Below are 23,010 nucleotides of genomic sequence, written 5' to 3'. Positions count from 1 at the left end.
CATTATATGATCAAAACAGTCCATCAGTTAAGGAGACATAAATGCGAACAATTATCCGCTGCTAACGATAAGTCTCAAGCAAGTACTGACAGAATTCAAAGCAAAAATACACACATCAACAATAATTAAAGACTTTAAAATTCCACTTTAAGTAATAGATAAAACAACTGGTAGAATACAAATAAAAGGGGGAAAAAAGAGATAAAAATAACACTATCAGGTAACCAGACTAACAAGTATATATAAGACACTCCACTCAAGAAGAGCAGATTACACATTCTTCGGAAGTACACAAAAAAGGTTCCCAGGAATACATTCTAAAATGTTCTCCCACCAAAATGGAAGGAAATTATAAATCAATCACATGAAGGAATTTTCAAAACTCAAATAGTATATTAAATAACACATCTCTGAATAAAATAGAGGGGAACAATATCCAGGAATCTTAAAATACTTTGAGTAAAAACAAAGACCAAATATACCAAAACTTATGAGACAGAGAACAGTACTTAGAAGACAATTTATCCTGTAATAATCATATTAAAAGAGAACAATCCCAAATGAATAACCTGCCGTGTATACCTGAGAACAATGGGAGAAAAAAAGTAATACAAACCAAAGCAAGGAAGGATGTGAAATGAGAAGAATAAAAATTAATAAACCAGCAAAGAAAAGTAATAGATGACTCTTTTAAAATATCAATAAACCTGACATAAATGTATTTAGGCTGACATGGAAATAAGAGACATAAGAGTCAAACTACTGAAGTTATGGGGCGCCTGGGTGGGTGGCTTAATCAGTTGAGCATTCAACTCTTGATTTCGGCTCAGATCATGATCTCACGATTCGTGGGACTGAGCCCTGCGCCGGGCTCTGTGCTGGCAGCGTGGAGCCTGCTCGGGATTCTCTGTCCACCTTTCGCTCTGCCCCTCACCTGCTCACTCTCATGTGCACTGTCTCAAAAACAAACAAATAAATGTTTCTAAAAAAAAATAAATTACTGAAGTTGTGGAATAAAGACAGTACACACGCGAGGGATAGAATATACTCACATTACAAACCTGGAATGTTTTCTACGCTACAAAAACAAAATATAAGTGAATGTTTTGAACTAATTTGATAACTTGGCTGAGATACAAAAATTCCTAGAATCGGAAAAAATATAACAACTCAAGAAGAAATAAGCTATCTGAAAAAAGTGTAAGAAGTAAACACACTGCGGTCATTTTAAAACTGCCCATAAAGGAAGCCCAGGTCCAGATGGTTTCACTGGTGAATTTTTAAACTCGTTTAAATGATAATTAATATTGATTATTCAAACACTCCTGCAAACAATAGAAAAGAACACCTCCCCCCTAATTATATGAGCCTTATACTACATCGGCACTAAACTCAGACATGATGAGAGAAGACAACTACAGTTCAATGTCTAAAACAACTAAGAGCAACATCTTTGGAATACAGACCCACAGCTACTCTGCACAATACTAGCAAATGTTATCGAGTAACACATTACGAGGATTACACACGAAGACCCCGTGAGATTTATCCTACTAGCGCAAGGCTGGTTTATCATCCGACAATGGCAAGTGAGCACCAACAGTGCACTCTCCCTCTGATTCACTCGAGCTGGAGGGTATCTTCTCTCCGCGTTCTCCCTCTGCCTCACTCCAGCTCGCGAGGGTCTTCTGGAAAGCAGTGTGTATACTCCTCCACCATACTTGGGCGCCTACTGCCTAGTGAACACTTTTAGATTCCCCAGCCCTGGTGGCCAGCATCACTTCTGCTTCCGGTCTCACAGGACTGTACACATTTGCATACTTTAAGAGATACCGTCTGAAGATCTCCCTTCCAATCAGCCTGAATCTAGATGCTGAGTGAGATCCTCCCCTTGGGACAGTGACAGGTCTTGGAACACCCTCAACTACCGAAAGCCACTACAAATAAAAGAGGCTGGTTAGACAACCATGAAAATTTGACAGGCAACCAAGAGCTAAGTCACGGTCGAATGATAAGCTTCATCACCTACACCAGGCCATTCTTCCAATACTAGGAGAGGTGGCTGTTTTATCTAATGAACACAAACCAACACAGAGAATCAAGAAAAATACACAAAGAAATGTGTGTTCAAAACGAAAGAACAAGAAAAAACCTAAGAATAAGTCCTTAATGGAATGGAGACAAGTGATTTACCTAATAAGGAGTTCAAAATAATAGTCATATAAATGCTCATCGAACTCAGGAGAAAACGGATGAACACGGTGAGAACCTCAACATGAAGAAAGTACAAGAAAGTACCAAACAGAAAATACAGTAAGACAACTGACAAATACTAGAGGAATTCAATAGCAGAACAATGAGGCAGAATGAATCAGTAATCTGCAGACAGTGGAACTCACCCAATGAGAGCAGGGGGAAAAGTGAACACAGCTTAAGAGACATATGAGACAATATACAGCAGACCAACATTTGCATTATAGAAATCACAAAAGGGGATGAAAAAGAAAGGGGCAGAAAATTCACTGAGAGAAATAATAGCCGAAAACTTCCCCAAATTGGGGGGAAAAAAAAATCCATATCCAGGAAGCCCAGAAATTTCCATGTAAGATGCATTCAAAAAACCCACACTGAAACACACTATGAGATGGAGTGCGGAAAACTAAAGACACGGAGAGAATGTTAAAAGTAGCAAAAAATCCACAACTGGTTCCAGAAAAGGGAACTCTTGTAAGATTATCAGATCCTTCAGCAGAAACCTTTCCAGTCAGAAGGCAGTGGCATGGTATATTCAAAGAATGGGAAAAGAAAAACCTTTACTGGACAACAATACACAGCAAAGCTCTCATTTAGAATCAAAGGACAAATAAATGAGTTTCCCAAATAAAAGCTAGAATTCACCAACACCGGAAAAGCCTCACAAGAAATGTTAAAGGGACTTCTTTAAGCTGAAAGAAAAGAATACAAATTAGTAACACGAAAACATATTAAAGTATAAATCTCACTGGTAAAAACAAATATATAGTGAAATTCAGAATATCCTAATGTTGTGAAGATAGTGGGTTAATCACTTACAAAAGCAGTATGAAACATAAAAGACCGAAGTACAAAACAAAAACATTACTTATAATGATTAGTTAAGAGATACAGGAGATTAAAAGTTATGGATTTGACATCAAAACCATAAAACAAGGAGGGGGGAATACAAACACAGAGCTTTAGAATATGTTCAATCATCAGGTGTTGTCAACTTTTGACATGGGCCTTAAATGCCTCGTTAGACCAGATGGGCTTTATAGACATTTACAAACATTTCATCCACAAAGAAAAATTCTCAAGTACACATGAACACTTTTCAACAACTGATCATATATTAAGACAGAAAACAAAACCTAGCAAATTTAAGAAGACCCAAACCCTATCAAGCATCTTTCCTGCATGTAACTAGAAATCAATTACCAGTACGAAAACTAGAAATTCAGATATGGGGAGACTACACAACACTCTCCTGAACAACCAATGACTCAACAGAGAAACCAAGGGATATCTTGAGGCAAATGAAAATGGAAACACAATATATCAAAACTTACAGGACACAGCAAAGGCAGTTCTCAGACGGAAATTCATAGTCATAAATACTTACAGTAAGAATCCAGAAAATTCTCGGGGCGCCTGGGTGGCGCAGTCGGTTAAGCGGCCGACTTCAGCCAGGTCACGATCTCGCGGTCCGTGAGTTCGAGCCCCGCGTCAGGCTCTGGGCTGATGGCTCAGAGCCTGGAGCCTGCTTACGATTCTGTGTCTCCCTCTCTCTCTGCCCCTCCCCCGTTCATGATCTGTCTCTCTCTGTCCCAAAAATAAATAAACGTTGAAAAAAAAAAATTAAAAAAAAAAAAAAGAATCCAGAAAATTCTCAAAAACAAAACAAAACAAAACAAAACCCTAACCTTACATCTCAAGGAACGAGAAAAAGATGAGGTAATGAAACCCAAGTTAGCAGAAGGAAGGAAATAATCATGATCAGAGCAGAAATAAATGAAATATGATCTGAAAAGACAATAGAAAAGATCAATAAAATTAAGAGATGGTTCTTTGAAAAGATAAAATTATCTGAATTTTTACTAGACTCGCCAAAAAAAAGAGGACTCAAATAAATCAGAAAAGAAAACGAAAACATTATAACTCGTACCACAGAAACACAAAGGATTTTAAGAGACTATGAACAATTATGTCATAACAAATTTGACATTCTAGATGAGATGCATGAATCTCTAGAAAAATGGTCTACCAAGAGTGAATCATGATGAAATAAAACATCTGAACAGACCAATTAATACTAAGGAAACTGAATCAGGAAAAAAAAAGCCTCCCTAAAAATAAAGCCCCCTCCCCACACCCACCAAATAAAGCCCAGGACCAAACACCTTCACTGGTGAATTCCACAAATCACCTAAAATAAAATACCATTCTCAAACTCCACCAAAATATAGAAGAGGAGGGAACATTTCCTAACTCATTTTACAAGGCCAGCATTACCATCATACCAAAACCGGAAAATGATGCTACAAGAACAGAAAATTACAGGAAAATATCCCTGATGAACACAGATGCAAAAAACCTCAAGAAAATATTAGGAAACTGAATGCAACAATATAATAAGAGGATGATATATGGTAACAAAGTGGGATTTATTACAGGGATTCAAGGATGGTCCATAATCCACAAATCCGTTAGCATGACACACACATTAACAAAATACAGAATAAAAATCATAAGGTTATCTTTCAACAAAGTGGGGCTAAAGGGAACATACCTCCACATAATAAAGGCCATATATTAAAAACCCACAGCTAACAGCACACTCAGTGGTGAAAAACTAAAAGCTTTTTCTCACATCAAGAACAAGACAAGAATGTCCATCCATTCTCATTACTTTCATTCAACACAGTAATGGAAGTTAAGTCCTAGCTGCAGCAGTCACAGAACAAAAATAAATAACTAAAAGGCATCCAGATTGCTAAAGAAGTGAAACTATCACTATGTGTAGAAGTCATACTATATATAGAAAACCCTGAAGAGTCCACCAAAAAACTATTAGAACTGATGTATGAGTTAGGTAAAATCGCAGAATAAAAAAAAATCAATATACAAGAATGTTGCATTTCTATACACTAATAACAAAACAACAGAGGTAAAATTAAGAAAACATTCTTAATGAAAATTAAGAATACGTTTCCAATTGCACCAAAAGAATAAATACCTAGGAATAAACTTAACCAAGAATAGAAAAGATCAGTATTCTAAAAACTATAAAACTCCAATGAAAGAAATGGAAGACAACACAAACAACTAGAAAGATCTACTATGCTCTTGGATCGGAAGATTAGCATTAAAATGTCCTTACAACCCAAAACAACCTACAGACTTAATACAATCCCTATGAAAAGGGCAAAAGCAATTGTCACACTAGAAGAAATAATGCTAAAATTTGTGTGTAGAACCACAAGAGGTTCCCCCTGCCCCCAAAATGTTTATTTATTTTGAGAGAAAGAGGACACATGCATGTGAGCAGGGAAGGGGCAGATAGAGAATCCCAGGCAGGCTCCACACTGTCTGTGCAGAGCCCTATGCAGGGCTCGATCTGATGGACCATGAGATCATGACCTGGGCTAAAATCAAAAGTCAGACACTTAATGGACAGAGCCACCCAGGCACCCCCACAAAAAAATCTTGAATAGCCAAAGCAACCTTGAGAAGGAACAACAAAGCAAAAGGTAGCATGGTCACTGATTTCAAACTATACTACAAAGGTATTGTTATCAAAACAATATAGTATTGGCATAAATCCAGACACAAGATCCATGCAACAGAATAGGGAGTTCACAATAAACCCACATCTAAATCAACTAATCTATGACAAAAGAAGCCAAAAATACACAATAGGGAAAGGACAGTCACCATTTCAATAACTCGTGTTAGGAAACATGGACAGCCACATGCAAAAGAGTGAAATTAAACTGCTATCTTGCACTATACACAAACTCTAACTCAAAATGGACTGAACACTGGAACACAAAACCTGAAACTATGGAAGTCCTCGAAGAAAACAGGCAGTAGGCTACACATCAATCTTGGCAATAAGTTTTTGGATTTGACCCTAAATGCAAGGGCAACAAAAGCAAAAATGAACACATGGAACCGCATCAAACTAAAAAGCTTCTGTACCCCAAAAGACCATCAATACAATCAAAAGACAATCCACTGAATGGGAGAAATTATTTGCAACCATTTATCTGATAAGGGGTTAATGTCCAAAACAGAACTAATATTACTCAATAAGAAAAATCAAATTTGACTTAAAATGGGCAGAGGATATGAATAGACATTTTTCCAAAGAAGACATACAGACGGCCAACAGGTACTTGAAAAAGGTACTCTACATCATCAGGGAAGCGCAAACCAAAACCACAATGAGATATCACTTCATGCCTATTAGAATGATTATTATCAAAAAGAAAAGACATAACCACTGTTTACAAGGATGTGAAGAAAAGGAAACCTTTGGGTACTGTTTGTGGGAACGTAAATTGTGAAGCCACCATAGAACACAACATGGTAGTTAGTTCCTCAAAACATTAAAAATACAACTATCATATGATCCAGCAATTCCACTTCTGGGTATTTATCTGAAGAAAATGAAAACACTAACCTGAAAAGATATGCACACGTTTGTTCACTGCAGCATTATATAAATAAATGAAGAATAAACATGTAAATAGTTATATATTAAATTACATAAATTACATATACTACATTATACATGTTTTACATACGTATATATGTGTATATTTACTATATATTTTACAAACTTTATATACATGTGGAATATTATTCAACCATAAAAAATAATGAAATCTTGCCATGTGGGGACACCATGGATAGATCCTGAGGGCATTATGCAAAGTGAAACAAGTCAGAAAAAGGAAGACAAATACTGTATGATCTCACTTATATATGGAATTTGAAAAATGAAAACCGCAAACAGGGATCTCATAGATACAGGGAACATACTGCTGGTTCCAGAGGTGTGGGTTTGCGGGTAGGTAAAATGGGTACACACACGCGGACACACAGACACACGGACACACACACACACACACACACACACAAATCGTTTCAACAACTGATGCTGAACCAATTGGATATCTACATGTAAAAATATTAAACCCCTTTCTCACACCATACACAAAAATGGGTAACAGACCTAAATGTAACAACTATTTACTTAAGGAAAATATAAGAGTGAATGTTTTTGTCCTTGGGATAGACACAACCCTTTTAGATACAATACCAAAACCAATAGTGACAAAAGATAGAACAGATAACCTGTATTTCATGAAACAAAAAACTCTTGCTGCAGAGCGCACAGCCAAGATAGTAAAATGACAACGCCAAAATGGGAGAAAATATTTGTAAACAATATACCTAATTAGGGACTGATATACAGAATACGTAAAGAACGCTTACAACTCACCAATAAAAAGACTACAACTAAAATATTAATAAGGCAAATGCCTGTTGAATATTAAGCTTGTATCCAGCAACCTTCCTATAAATGACTTCTATGTTGTAGGAGTGTGCCGCATTAGGATTCTTAGACAATCGAATCTCTGCAAAAAGAGGAGTTTTATTTCTTCCCTTGTCACCTTTCATATCCCTGTTTTGTTGCATTACCTAGGATTTCTACTAAGATGTCTAAATAAGAGTGGTGAAACCGGATGGCCCTGACTTGCTCCTGATCTTAGAGAGAAAGCACCCAGTTTCTCTTTATTATATGTGATGTTAACAGATTTTTTGGTAGATGTTTTTCATCAACTTGAGGAAATTCTCTATTCCTCGTTTGCTGAATTTTAATCATACATGGATTCTGTTAAATGCTTCTTCTGCATCAAAGGATCCTATCAAAGGATCATACAGTTTTTCTTTCTGCAGCTTACTGATGGGATGGATTATGTTAATTGATTTTTGAATGTTGAATGAGCTTGCAGGCTTGGAATAAATCCTAATTCGTCATGGTATATAATTCTTTTCCTACACTGTTGGACTTTATTTGGAGTTCTGCATCTACATTCCTAAGAATTATTTGTAGTTTTTCTTCCAAGAGCGACCATCTGCTTTTGGGATTAAGGAAACAATTCTTTGGCCTTAAAGAAAGAGTGGAAAAGTTCCCTCTAACTACAAATCATCCCTAGGAATTTACAAAAAGGCCACTCGAAGTAATAAATAAATTCAGAAAAGCTGTAAGCCACAATATAACCACCCCCAAATCAGGTGAGGCTTCTATGCAACTGCAATCAATAATCGGAAAGGAAATTAATAAAGCAATTTTATGTATAACAGCATCTTTGTCAGCCTATGGTAGATTACGCTGATTGGTTCTGGAATGTTGAACCACTTTTGCATACTCGGAATATATCCCACTCGCTCATGGTGTAGGATTCTTTTTATACATGGCTAGTTTCTATTTGCTAATACTTTGTTAAGGAATTGTGCTAGTAAATTTATGGGACATATCGATCTATAGATTAATTTTGTTTCCTGGGCTATCATTATATGGTTTTGGTATTGGGATAAGAAAAAACTCCATTACAACTGTTTCCTTCTATTTTTCTAGAAGAGATTGTGTAAAATCAGTGTTAATTCCTCCTTAAATGGTTACATGTTTGATAGATGGTAAAAACATCTGTAGATTTTTTTAATCTATTTTAAATTAAATTTCTTTAATTCAAATTATCTACGTCATCTTCTATGACAATCTATGGACCATTCAAATTGTCCATGTCATCATGAGTTTGGTAGTTTAGGATTTCTAAAGAATTGATCCATCTCTTCTTGACTGTCAAATTAAAAGCATAACATTTAAAGTATCATCCTGTTAATGAATGCAGAAGTGATAGCCCCACTCATTGGTGGTTTGGGGGGTGTGTGCGTGTGTGTGAAGACTGCTAGGTTTATCAATTTTATTTTTTTTCTAAGCACTGGCTTTGTGTCATTAGGTTTCTCTACTGTTTTCCTATTATAAACTTCATTGATTTCTGCTTTTTTCATTTTCTTTCTCCTACTTGCTGTGGATTTACCTTGTTTTTTTTTTCCAGGTCCTTCAGGTAGAAAGTTCATTATGGATTCGAGACCTTTCATCTTATCCAATGTTGGCATTTATTACTATAAACTTCCATAACATCACTTTAAGCTGCTTCACACAAATTGGTATACTTTTTCATTTAGTTCTAAGTATTTTTAAAATTTCCTTTGAGCCTTCTTTGATTCATGCTTTACTTACATGGGTCTTGTTTAATTCGTAAGGTCTGTTGACTTCCTGTTACTGATTCAGTGTGATTTCTTTTTTTTGTTTTGTGAGGGTTTTTTTTTGGGGGGGAGGAATATTTTTATTTATTTTTGAGAGAGAGACAAAACACAAGTCGGGGAGGGGCAGAGAGAGAGAGGGAAACACAGAATCTGAAGCAAGATCTAGGCTCTGAGCTGTAAGCACAGAGCCCAGCATGGGGCTTGAACTCACAATCCGTGAGATCATGACCTGAGCCGAAGTCAGACCCCAACCAACTCAGCCACACAGGTGCCCCCACAGTTTGATTTCTTCACGTACGGACAACATAGCATGATTTCAGTTCTGCAAAATTTCCTAAGCTTTCTTTATGGCCCAGTATATGTCTTACCTTACTGAATGCTCCACAAGCACTGGAGGAGAACACATATTCTGCTCTTTTAGGTAGTATTCCTAACCAACTGAGCCACTCAGGCACCCCAATCTTTTAGGTAGTATTCTACATTTTCATTCAATCCTGTTCAGGGATGTGCTCTGCAGCTCTTCCACATCTGCTATTAATTCATATCTGTTGTCTACAAGTGCTACCAATTACTAAGAGTAAGGTGCTGAATTCCCCAAATATAATTGAAGATTTGTTTATTTATCCGTTCAGTTCAGTCAGTTTTGATTTGTGTCCTAGGAGGTTCTGTTGTTTGGTGCGGTCACATTTTAGATCACTGCCTGTTTTTCTCTAATAATTTTCTTTGCTGTCGAGACTACTTTATCTGATATTAATGGAGTCAATCTTTCTTTTGTTTTCATTAATATTTGCATAGTACATCTTTTTCATAAAATTTTATTGTTTATTTTTGAGAGAGAGAGAAACAGAGCATGAGCAGGGTAGGGGAAGAGAGAGAGGGAGACACAGAATCTGAAGCAGGCTCCAGGCTCTCAACTTTCACCACAGAGCCTGACACAGGGATAAAACTCACGAACTGTGTTCATGACCTGAACCAAACTCAGATGCTTAACCCAGCCACCCAGGCGCCCCCAACTTTTTCTATTCCCTATCAACCTATGTTCTGTCTGAAGTGAAATTTTTGTAGATAACATATTTCTGCATCATGTTTTCTGTTTCATGCAGTCTACCAATTTATACGCCTATTGGTGTATTTAGTGCATTTACACTGATGGTGAACACTGCTAATGTCAAGTTTAAGTCTGCCATTTTATTTTTCGGTTGTTTTCTCAGTTTCTCATCATCTCTTCCTAACTTTTCTTTTGGTTACCTGAACATTTTTTTAAACATTCCATCTTCATTAATTTAGAGTATTTCGTTTTTTTCTGCTTACACTATTTCTGAGTATACCACTTCATATGATTTTTTAGTGGTTGTTCTAGGTATATGAGACCATTTCTAGGTAAAAGGCACATATATAATTTATCATAGTCTTCTCGGATCAAAACATCTTATCACTTCAAGAGAAATGTAACACTTTAATTCCATTTAAAGCCCTTTATTCTATATTTTAAATGTAATTATATCATTTTCTCCACACATAGAGCATCAAATCATATTTCTATATTTTGCCTGAATCAAATATGATTATAGAAACTCATGAGTAGGAAACTCCATTATATTTACCCTTATTTTTGCCATTTCCATTTTCTTTCTTTTCTGAAGTTCCACCTTTCTAGTGTTATTTCCTTTCGATTCAGAGAACTTCCTCTAGCCATTTTTAGAAGTTTTGTTTGCTAACAACACTTTCTTATAGTTTTCCTTTTTATGGTATCTTCAGTTCTCCTTTCATGAATATATGTTCACAAGATACCAGTTTTGTCTGAAAGTTCTTTTCCTTCAGTACTCAGAAAAAAAGGCATTATTTCCCTCTAGCCTCCATGCTTTTGGCTGAAACATCCACTATCATTTCCAAAGAAAAGGAGAGGTTTCTCTCCAGCTACTTTGAAACATTCTCTTGTTTTTAGAAATGTAATCATGACATGCCATTGGCGTGGATCCCTTTGCATTTATGTTACTTACAGTTCATGCAGATTCTTCAATGAGTACTTTTAGCTCTACTGCCCAACCTGGCAAGTTTTCAACCATTATTCTTTAAAATCCTTCAAGTCCCACCCTCTCTTCCCTTTCTGTTACTCTTCTTCCTGACACACAGAGATTCCACCCTCCTCTCGTTACCTCCATGCCTTCCAATCTGGACTGACCATAATCACTCTTAAGGAAAACGACACGCGTCCTCTAGCGACATCTGTAGTGCTTATGCTCTTCCCAATATCTTCTCCAGGAGCGAGAAAGATCTTATAAACTACACCTTGCTCGTTAACCAAAATATACTAAAAAGGATAACATTAAAAACTTTAATAAGATTTATGATATTTACCTTGTGGACCACAACTGCCTGACATCATTTCCTGTCCCACACTCATCAATCACTCACTCCCCTCTGGCCACTGTGACTTTTTTTTTTTTCCGCTATTTCCCAAAAAACACCAAACACATTCCTGCTCATTGGCTTAGTGGGTGCTATTCCCCTTGCTGAGAAGAGGCAGAAACCACCCAACTCACACAAACATTTCACTCAAATCCTGCTCTAATGGTGGCTGATCTCCTACTTTAGGTCTCCCCTGACTACTCTTCTTAAAGCAGCACAATTTAACTCTGCTCTAATTTCCAAGGTCATTTTATACCACTACACAGCATTAATACGCAGAAGTATCTCTTTCTAGTGCTACTTTTTAAATGTATGAGACATATAACTATATAAATTCAAGGTGCACATTAGTTTCAGACAATTATATACTGTATTATGACTGCTACTGTGCCAATAATCAGCACCTTTATTATGTTACACAATTCCCATGCCTTATTAGTGATTGGAACGATTCAGTTCTGGTGTCTTGGCAAGTGTGATGATCACAATACGATACTGTCTGCATTCTTGATATGGTATCCGCCATCTCTACAGCTTACTTATCTCTTCTGATCTTGTACCATCCCTCCTTTCCCACTCCCCATCCCCTGGGAACCACCACAGTACCCTCTGTTATCATGAGTTTCCCTTTTCCAGATTCCAGATATAAGTGACACCACACGGTAACTGTCTTTCTCTTAAAGTGGCAGGATATCATTTCTCATGACTGAATACTACTACTCTCTTTTATTTCTTTAGCTATTCATGAACTGACGAGCACACAGATTGTGCCCAGATCTGGCTATTGTGAATAAGGCCGTGATACACATGAATGTGTATATTCTCTTCGATATCCTCTTTTCATTTTCTTCGGGTATGTTCCCAAGTACAACTGCGGGATCCTAGGACAGTTCTATATTTAACTGCTTGAGGAATCTCCACACCCTTTTGCACAGTAGGTGAACCAATTTACATCACCACCACCGACAGTGCACAAGAGTTCCCTTTTCTCCTCATCCTCGCCAACACTTGTTCTCTCTTGTCTTCTTGGTGCTAGCCATTCTAAATGGTGTGATGTGGCTCGGATGTGCATCTCCCTCACGTTAGTGATGTTGACCACCTCTGCATGCATCTCTAGGCCACTAGTGCTACTTGTACAAAGTCACTGGCACATTATTCTTTCACTGCTATGGCATTTATTAATTGTTTTTAATCAAAAAAAAATTTTTTAACATTTATTAATTTTTGAGAGAGAGAGACAGAGCACGAGTGGTGGAGGGCCAAGAGAGAGGGAGTCACAGAATCTGTAGCAAGCTCCAGGCTCTGAGCTGTCAGCACAGAGCCCGATGCAGGGCTCGACTCATGGACAGCAAGATCATAACCTGAGCTGAAGTTAGACACTCAACTGACTGAGCCACCCAAGCGCCTCTCACTACTATGGTATTTAGACAACAGCAAGCACTCAAAAATTATTGGAGTCGGAAAATCAGTGTATGAAACAATGCCTGGGAACAGCAGGAATGCCTTGCAACAACACAGGTAAGGTCGGGGCTGACACTGCTTTGAGAAACACAGACTCATGCAGGAAAACGATGGCAAAGGGGAGGAAGGCAAAGATTGGTCTGTTGACCAATGTAAGAATTGGTGAATATTCAAAACGTGAATCAAACAGGAGAACATTTTTCGTGAGAGCAGAATCTGGAGGTTTGGTTCAATAACCAGTATTCTCAGTCACTCACTGGATTATGACTTCTAAACAGATACCTTAAAAACACATTCCAAAGTTGTCCAGCCCTGGGTTAATCATGGGAAGATAATCAATGTCCTGATGTTCATCGGTGCTGTATGTATCAACTCACCTGGAAGGCTCTGGCTTGGGAATTCTTCCTCCGATATCCATGGCTCCTCTCCTTGCTCCAGCCTGAAGATCACCTCTGGTTTGGTAGCACAGGACCCTGTCAACGTGAAATCATTCAGGATTCAGACCAGGTGGCCTACACTTCGGGGCCTCTGGAAGAGGAGGAAGCCGCTGCAGCTGCTCAGTGAAGAAGCCACGGAACACTTCACTGGAGAGGTAAACACAACGACCTTCCTGGTGCCCAATGGCGGTCAATCGGCAACGACTCCTGAATTCCAATCTTAAATATCATTCAACGCGGCACAGAGCCTACACGCCTCAAAATTAACACAATCAAAACATGCTACTTGGAATTATATAAAAACAGTCCTTACCCACTGAGACAAGGTGGCTGTAGTTCTCCAGCATCACGTCCCTGTACAGGGACCTCTGACTTGAGTCCAAGCAGTGCCACTCCTCCTGGGTGAAGCCCACGGTCACATCCTTAAATGATACTGATCCCTGGGATTTCTGTTCAATCTGAAATGTTCAGAAGTGGGTGACATGGTAAAGCTGTATGGGAACCAATCCTTCTCATGATTACCAAAATAGTCTGCAGAAGGTGTGTTTGGCTTTAGGCTTTGAGGGGAGACGAGAAATCTAACAAACACTATGCCATTGCTTCAGGGTATTATTCATGTAAAAATCACCAAATCTCACAATGTATCCGGAACTGTTCCAATTTTTAGAAATGCTAAGATTAATAAAACTGTTCTTGTATTCAAGGAGCACATATTCTGATAAGAAAACATGCAGTAACAGGTCACAATGGCTAAGGTGAAGTACGCAAAATACAGACTAAAACAAACAAGCAGCAAAATTAGCTCTGTGTGGGGCCTCACTGAACAACGGCTGTTGGAGAACAGGAACCCCGTGCTCTCATGAACACATGGGTCATGGTCCCAGGTGCAAGGAAAGGCGGGGCTCCTCTACCACATTCGCGAAATGAGAAGAGGGCAAATAGCGGAAGAAATTTGAGAATCCACCCCAGATCTGTGAGGACAGAAAGGGCCATAAAGGAATTCATGCAATGGATCACAGTAAACTAGACCAAGTCTTCAAAATGTGTGATCACTTTCCACCTTAAAGAATATTTTGGAGTACTGGGGCGCCCAGCTGGCTCAGTTGGTTGAGCATCCGACTTCTACTCAGGTCATGATCTTTTGGTTCGTGAGTTCGAGCCCCGCAACGAGCTCTGTGCTGACAGCTCGGAGCCTGGAGCCTGCTTCGCATTCTGTCTCTCCCTGCCCCTTCCCTGCTCATGATCTATCTCTCTGTGTCTCAAAAATGAATAAACGTTAAAAAAACTTTAAAAACAAAAAGAATATTTTTGAGTACTACCAAAGTTGATATTTATGAATTACATAAATATACTATCAATACATTTTGTTACAAATTTTTATTCTCCAGTTTAAAAGGAAAAAGCCGAAGGTGCCTGGGTGGCTAGGTTGGTTAAACGTCTGAGTTCGGTCAGGTCATGATCTCCCTGTTCACGGGTTTGAACCCCACATCGTTTTCTGTATGGGCAGCATGAAGCCTGCTTGGAATTCTGTGTCTCCCTCTCTCTCTGCTCCTCCCCAACTCATGTTCTGTCTTTGTCTCTGTCTTTCTCTCTCTCTCTCTCAAAAATAAACATAAAAAAGTTAAAAAATATATGTAAATAATGTGTTTCTACCTGTTGATGCAGCCACATATTGTGAGTATAAAGGCTGAGGTTCCATAAGTACCTGAAGTGGGAGAATACACTGAGACATGACAAGTCTATGAAGAAGTGAGGTGGAGCAAGATGATAAAATCAGCAGCACACAAAGATCTTCCTGAGTCATTTTCAAAACCAGTAGGCACCTCAGGAACCACTGAGAACACTTCCAGTATCATTTGTAATGTGAGTTCCGGTTCTCACATTTCAAGGAGCAAATTGCCAGAAGAGGCATCTTCCGGTCGACTAGGAGTCAAGAGATCTCAAATCTGTCCACTTCTCAAACTGCATTTTCTGCAAATGAACTATTCTATGTAGATCCTGAATGTAAATCCTTATACGCTTCTGTAATTTCAGTACCTACAGCATAAAGGTGCTGTAGGATTGCACTAACTAATCCAGAAATCTTACTTAACATAGTATTATCCAGGCACATAATCAGAATTCACCAATCAAGAGATATATTCGATTCCAAATCGTTCCTGACATACCAGCTCTGTCCTTTAATGAAACTGCTTCAAGAAATTTTTTTAGGTTTCTTGATTTATTTTGAGAGGGAGAAAGAGCACGAGCAGGGGAGGGGCAGACAGAAAGGGACAGAGAGGATCCCAAGCAGGCTCCATGCTGTGAGAGTGGAGCCCCAAGCACGACTCCATCCCAGGAACCGTGAGATCATGCCCTGGACTGAAATCAAGAGAAGGATGCTAAAGCGACTGAGCCACCCAGGTGCCCCGTGAAACTGTTTGAAAAACAGTATTACAAATATTCTTCATTAAGGGAAACAAAATACTTCAGAGGGCTTCCACAAAATACGGGATAGCAGAAGATGACTGAAGTAAATGTAAGGTCGAATTGCAGTAATAATAAAGGTCCTTTCGGGGCGCCTGGGTGGCGCAGTCGGTTGGGCGTCCGGCTTCAGCCAGGTCACGATCTCGCGGTCGGCGAGTTCGAGCCCCGCGTCGGGCTCTGGGCTGATGGCTCAGAGCCTGGAGCCTGTTTCCGATTCTGTGTCTCCCTCTCTCTCTGCCCCTCCCCCATTCATGCTCTGTCTCTCTCTGTCCCAAAAATAAACAAACGTTGAAAAAAAAAAATTTTTTTTTAAATAAAAAAAAAAAATAATAATAAAGGTCCTTTCATATGTTAATAGAAAATTACAAACTATAACCACAATTTAAACTTAAATGATAATTAGTATTAGAATAAAAATTAAATACTGAACCACTCTAGAAGGAGTAACTTTAAACTGTATCATCAAAGGTCACTTGATAAATCATGTGACCACTGACAAACCACTCACAAAATATTTTTTCCCCTCTCCAGCAGGTCCAGCGCCCCAGCCTGCCCCTGTGGGTACATCACAACTCCTGCCCACTGACATCAAGCTGGGCCACGTGACTTGCTTTGGCCAATGGAAAGTGGTACAAGGGAAATGTGTCACTTCAGGGAGAAGTTTCAGAGACATCATCCTTCATCCTTGACCCCACAATGCACAGTACAGAGAGCAGAGCCACGCCTTAGCCCCTAAGATCACAGACACAAACAAAAAATAAATTTAGGAATCCTTTGTTACGACACAAGCTGACTGATGGCAGTGTTGAAAAAACAAAACAAAATAATCCAATAAAATACAAACGAACAACCTCTAGAGACCGCTTGTGTATACAACAGGCTTGAGCAGTCAAAGCTTGAGCAAGGCAAAAGGACCCACAGCAACCACGACCACGACCACCAAGCTGACGTGAACAGGCTCCTTAAGCCACAGGCCCTCACTGACCAATGGGCTGCCCACGGCAGGCACAGTGCCTAAGATTACCAAAAAAGGGGGAAAAGTTACAGCTACTCGAGAACTACAGCCCCTCACCACCGCCTAGTAGCAGACGGTCTCCCCTTTGCCATCCTGCCAGCTGCTCCCTTGCAGGGTATCCGGTAAACTTTTATTTCTTCTGTTCTGTCTTGAGTGAATTCTTCACTGGCGCCCCCTGCCGGCTCCCACTCAATCGGGGTGCCCCACACAACCAAGAAAAAGCATAGGGAAGAAATACATTGTCAGATGGAGGGACTAAAGCCTAACAAGAACAAATACAAATGGGTTACGTCACCCAATACAAAAAACAATTATGTTATTTTAGGCTTGAAAATCTTGTCTTTTCATTTTTAACCAGAAATGAAAAATCATAAGGAAAACAAAACAGGATCCCCACCATAGGACTTACAGTAACGTCAAAATCACGTGAGTTCTTTTACTGCCCTACACAGTTCTAAGAGTTTCTCCTTATAAAGAGCGATGTCTCATTCTTAGAATCCTCACCAGCTGGCACACATTAAGACACATACTAACTATTCATAAATGGTTAATGAACGAAGTGAATGAAGGCCTAATTAAGGTACATTACAGGGAATACCAACTGCGGCGAAAGAGAGACTTATTTCAGTGATAAAAACAGTTGCAGTCAAATGGAACAGAACAGAAACCCCCCAATAAACCCACGCTTATATGGTCGACTCATTTTTGACAGGATGCCAAAAACACACAATGGGGAAAGGATAGTCTCTTCGGTAAATGGTGGCGGGAAAACGGGACACCTACATGCAAGAGAATGAAACTATACCCCTATCTTCCACCACTCATACAAATTAACCTGAAATGAATCAGACTTAAACATAAGAACTGATACCATACAATTCCTGGAAGAAAACATAGGGGAGAAGCTCAGCATTGTTCTCTACGATCATGTTTTTTTGGATAAGATGCCAAAAGCAAGGCAACAAAAGCTCAAACAAGACTTCATCAAACTGAAGAGCCCTGCCCAGCAAACAGTCCATAAACTGAAAAGTAACCTACAGATTGGGGAAAGGTATTCACAAATCATGTATCTGATAAGACGTTAATATCCAAAATGTACAAACAACTCATACAACTCAAAAAGCAAACCAGCAAATAATCCAATTAAAATGAGCAAAGGACCTGAACCGACATTTTTCCAAAGACCTACAAACGCCAATATGTATATGCAAAGGTGCTCAATATCATGAATCATCAAGGAAATGCAAACCAAAACCACAATGAAATATCACTTTCACACCTCTCAGCATGGCTACCATCAAAAAGACAAGAGATAATAAATGGCAAGAATGTGGCGTAAAAAGGGAACCCTTCACTGTTGGTGAGAATGTAAATTGGCGCAGCTACCTTGGAGAACACTATGGCGGTCCCTCAAAAAATTAAAAATGGAACTACCAGATGATCCAGAAATCCCACTTTAGGCACAAATCCAAAAGAAATGGAATCAAAACTGCAAAACACACCTTAATCCCCTGTTCACTGCAGCATTGGTTACAATAGCTGAGGCATGACACAGTGTAAGTGTCCATCAACAGAGGAATGGATGGGATAAAGAAAATGTGGTGTGCAAACACACACAATGGAATACTATTCAACCATAAAAACAAAGGAAAAAGGAAATCCTACCATTTGTGACAATATGGACAGACCTTGAGGGCATTATGGTAAGTCAAGAGAGAAAACAAACACCATATGGTGTTACTTACATGTAGAATCTCCTAAAAGAAAGGCCAACATCATACAAACAGAGTATAAAATGAGACCCTGATTGGGTGTGGAAGAAAGGAAGGATGGAAGGAAGGAAGGAGAAACAAACAAACTCCATGCACAGATGGTGCCACATATGGATGTATATCTAAGAAAGAAGTAGCAATAAAACAAAATCTTGTAGAGAAAGCAAGAGGAAACATTCATTCAACATACTTTGATGCTAAATACTAAAACCTAAGAAGAACATATCTCCCCCTGGCCAAAAACTTAGTGGTCAATCTCTCTCATAGACATAGAAACAAAAACCCGAAACAAAATATTAGCATGACCCAGTTAGATTTATTTCAGAAATATCCAGGTAGTTTTACATTTAAAAATTAATGTAATTCACCAACTAAGAAAATGAAGGAGACAAATAATATGATTTCAATACATGTCCAAAACCATTTAATAAAGTTTAAAAGGCACTCATGAAGAAAATAAAAACTTTAGGTAACTAGGAATAGAATTGGACATCCTTGATGTGGTAAGAAATGCAAAAAAAAATGCAGCAAAAATCACGTATTGAGAGGAAAACTTCCCCCTTTGAGAACAGAATAAAGACAAGGAAACCTACTCTTTGCTTCTATTGAGTATCATATATTGGAGGACCTAAGAGGGCAATAAAGAAAAAAAGGTTTTATGAATTGGAAAAAGTAAACAGCAGTGTCACTAATACCAGATTACACATGTGTATATATTAAAAATGCAAATAAGGTTGAGATAAATTATTAGGTATAGTAAATTAATGTAGAAAAATTGTTGGATTTAAGATCAATATATAAAAAATAACATGTCAGCAACAAGCAATTAAAAAGTACAATTGAAAATATATGTATAATACACAAAAATAAACTCAGAATGGATGAAAGACCTAAATGTAAGACAGGAAACCATCAAAATCCTAGAGGAGGAAGCAGGCAAAAACCTCTTTGACCTCAGCCGCAGCAACTTCTTACTCAACACGTCACTGGAGCCAAGGGAAACAAAAGCAAAACTGAACTATTGGGACCTCATCAAAATAAAAAGCTTCTGCATAGCGAAGGAAACAATCAGCAAAACTAAAAGGCAACCAATGGAATGGGAGAAGATATTTGCACATGACATATCAGATAAAGGGTTAGTATCCAACATCTATAAAGAACTTATCAAACTCAACACCCAACAAATAATCCAGTGAAGAAATGGGCAAAAGACATGAGTAGACACTTTTCCAAATAAGATATCCAGATGGCTAACAGACACATGAGAAAATGCTCAACATCACTCATCATCAAGGAAATACAAATCAAAACCACAATGAGATACTGCCTCACACCTGTCAGAATGGCTAACATTAACAACTCAGGCAACAACAGATGTTGGCGAGGATGCGGAGAAAGAGGATCTCTTTTGCAATGCTGGTGGGAATGCAAACTGGTACAGCCACTCTGGAAAACAGTATGGAGGTTCCTCAAAAAATTTAAAATAGAACCACCCTAAGACCCAGCAATTGCACTACTAGGTATTTACCCAAGGGATACAGATATGCTGTTTCAAAGGGGCACATCCACCCCAATGTTTATAGCAGCACTACTGACAATAGCCAAAGTATGGAAAGGGTCCAAATGTCCATGGATGAATGAATGGATAAAGAAGATGCAAAATGAATGTGTGTGTGTGTGTGTGTGTGTGTGTCTGTATATATATATATGTGTATGTATGTGTATACACATACATATATACACATTCATATACACACACACACACACACACACACACACACACACACACACACACACACACTGGAGTATTACTCAGCAATCAAAAAGAATAAAATCCTGCCATCTGCAACTACATGGATGGAACTGGAGGGTATCATGCTAAGCGAAATCTGTCAGTCAGAGAAAGACAAGTATCATATTACTTCACTCATATGAGGAATTTAAGATACTAAACAGATGAACACAAAGGAAGGGAAGCAAAAATAACATAAAAACAGGGAGGGGGACAAAAAAGAGACTCTTAAATATAGAGAACAAACAGAGGGTTGCTGGAGGATTGTGGGAGGGGGGATGGGCTAAATGGGTAAGGGGCATTAAGGAATCTACTCCTGAAATCATTGTTGCACTATATGCTAACTAGGATGTAAATTAAACAATAAATTAATTAAAAAATAATTTAAAAAATAAAAATTAAAAAAATATATACAGGTATATTAGGGGATCCTGAATGGCTCACTTGGTTGAGCATCCAACTCTTGATTTAGACTCAGGTCATGATCCCAGGGTCATGGAATCCAGGCCTGTCAGGCTCTGCCCTGAGTGTGGACTCTGCTTAAAATTCTCTCTCTCCCTCTCCCTCTGCCCCTCTCCCCTCTCTTTCTCACCCTCTCTTTCTCTCTCTCTCAAAAAAAAAAAGCATATATATTAATAAAAATGCTAAATACATAGAAATAACTCTAACAATAGGTGTGCAAGAATTCCACACACAAAGAAACTTTTAAAATTACTAAAGACTTACATAAATGTAGAAAATACATCATGTTCACAGGCAGAATATTCAATATCAGAAAATTAGCAATTTTTCCCACATTGACTTATAGATTCAATTCAACTGCAAATAAAGTCCCAGCAGGTTATTTGTGAATGCTAACAATATTTGTACAGGAACACAAAGGGCCAACTGAAGCCAGGATCCTGCTGAAGATGAGAAAAGTGTGGAAGGATGTACACTACTCACTTGAAATATTTTTTTATCAAATGTGGTACTGGCCTAAGAAGGGCCAAACTAAGCAGTGGAAATGAACAGAGCACGAAAGGACCCAGAGATGTATGCACTATGACATACATCACACTGCAAAACAGTGGGGAAACTCAAGTTTTCAAAAAGAGTTCTTAGACAAATCGTATGGGAAGAAAGTGACCTGATGTCTGTCTCCTACAGAACGCCAGGGTCATCATGCAGGCTGACAGCACCATGAAGATACGGACTTCAGAGCGCATTTCTAATCACCCATGGGAAACTGTTTCCACAGTCGCAATGCAGAAATACCTGAACCCTATGACCTCAAGCTTGGTTGGAGTTAATGTACTGGACAGAACATACAGATCCCTTTGGAAAGTTTCACAGCCAAAGACTTCTCGGAACAGAGCGAGGATTGCCTTCCACTGTGAAATCTCTTATTGGCGCAGCAAGAACTAAAACATATGTGCAAAAACATTCTGTAGTTGTTCCCGTAGACAAAACAATGGAACTTAGGTCTGCTAGTATTTCATTTACAAATATGGTTTCAGTGGATGACAGACTTCTATACAAACCACATTCTCAGGACCCAGAAAAAACCCTTTTGACTTAAGAAGCCATAATCATTGTGAAAGGAGTCTGTCTCAGCAGTTACCTTGAAGGACTGACAGTAAGTACAACATCTGCAAATGCTAAGAGTGGCCGAGAAGCAATGGAATGGCTTATACATACATTAAATGTGGAGACGGAACAACTAGTAGCTTCGGGGAGAGGGACATCGGGGCACTGACAGTGACAGCAGCATTTGAAGAGAACTGAGGATGGAACCTGCTCCCCCAGGTCTCTGCAAGCTGGCAATCTATTTGTTATTTTAAAAATAAAACTTATTTTAAGTAGAATTTGTTTTATAAGCTGAAGAAAAGCTCTGTAATTTCTGATCAAAAGAAAGAGGTGCAGGATTTCTAAATAAAAGAGATTTCCGAAAGTAGTATTGTTTGAAATTACCATCTAATTGTGAAGACTCCAGGATGTGGGGGAAATTTAACAATTTTTGAAAAGTACCTGGAAAATCACACTGGCATGTTAAATCTCCACTGAGGTAGAATTTTAAGCTTTTAATGCATTAGAAATCTGCCTGGTGGGGCACCTGGGTGGCTCACTCAGTTGAGTGTCGAACTTCAGCTAAAGTAATATTTCACGGTTTGTGGGTTTTAGTCCTGAGTCGGGCTCTGTGCTGATAACTCGGAGCCTGGAACCTGGTTCAGATTCTATGTCTCCCTCTCTGCCCCTCCCCAACTTATGCTGTTTATGTCTCTCTCAAAATAAATAAATAAATTTTTTATATATATT

At 38.6% G+C, this 23,010-nt stretch overlaps 2 protein-coding genes across 2 annotated transcripts in view; both read right to left on the bottom strand.

Annotated features, from left to right (window-relative positions):
* The window catches only part of LOC125147511 (zinc finger protein 33B-like), an 86,098-nt gene extending 72,440 nt beyond the window's left edge, over positions 1-13,658 (bottom strand). The window contains exon 1 of the mRNA XM_047824563.1: positions 13,608-13,658. The gene's annotated coding sequence lies outside the window, so the exon portion shown is untranslated. The remainder of the gene's footprint in view (positions 1-13,607) is intronic.
* LOC125147519 (zinc finger protein 33B-like) overlaps positions 1-23,010 on the bottom strand; it is a 37,222-nt gene that overhangs the window by 10,428 nt on the left and 3,784 nt on the right. The window contains 2 exon segments of the mRNA XM_047824593.1: positions 13,608-13,703; positions 13,981-14,125. Of these exon segments, the coding sequence (XP_047680549.1) occupies positions 13,608-13,703; positions 13,981-14,125 (241 nt within the window).

This window comes from Prionailurus viverrinus, chromosome D2, assembly GCF_022837055.1.
Source record: "Prionailurus viverrinus isolate Anna chromosome D2, UM_Priviv_1.0, whole genome shotgun sequence".
Lineage (NCBI taxonomy): Eukaryota > Metazoa > Chordata > Mammalia > Carnivora > Felidae > Prionailurus > Prionailurus viverrinus.
Note: the sequence above shows the minus strand (reverse complement) of the source record. Positions and strands in the feature narration are given on the sequence as shown.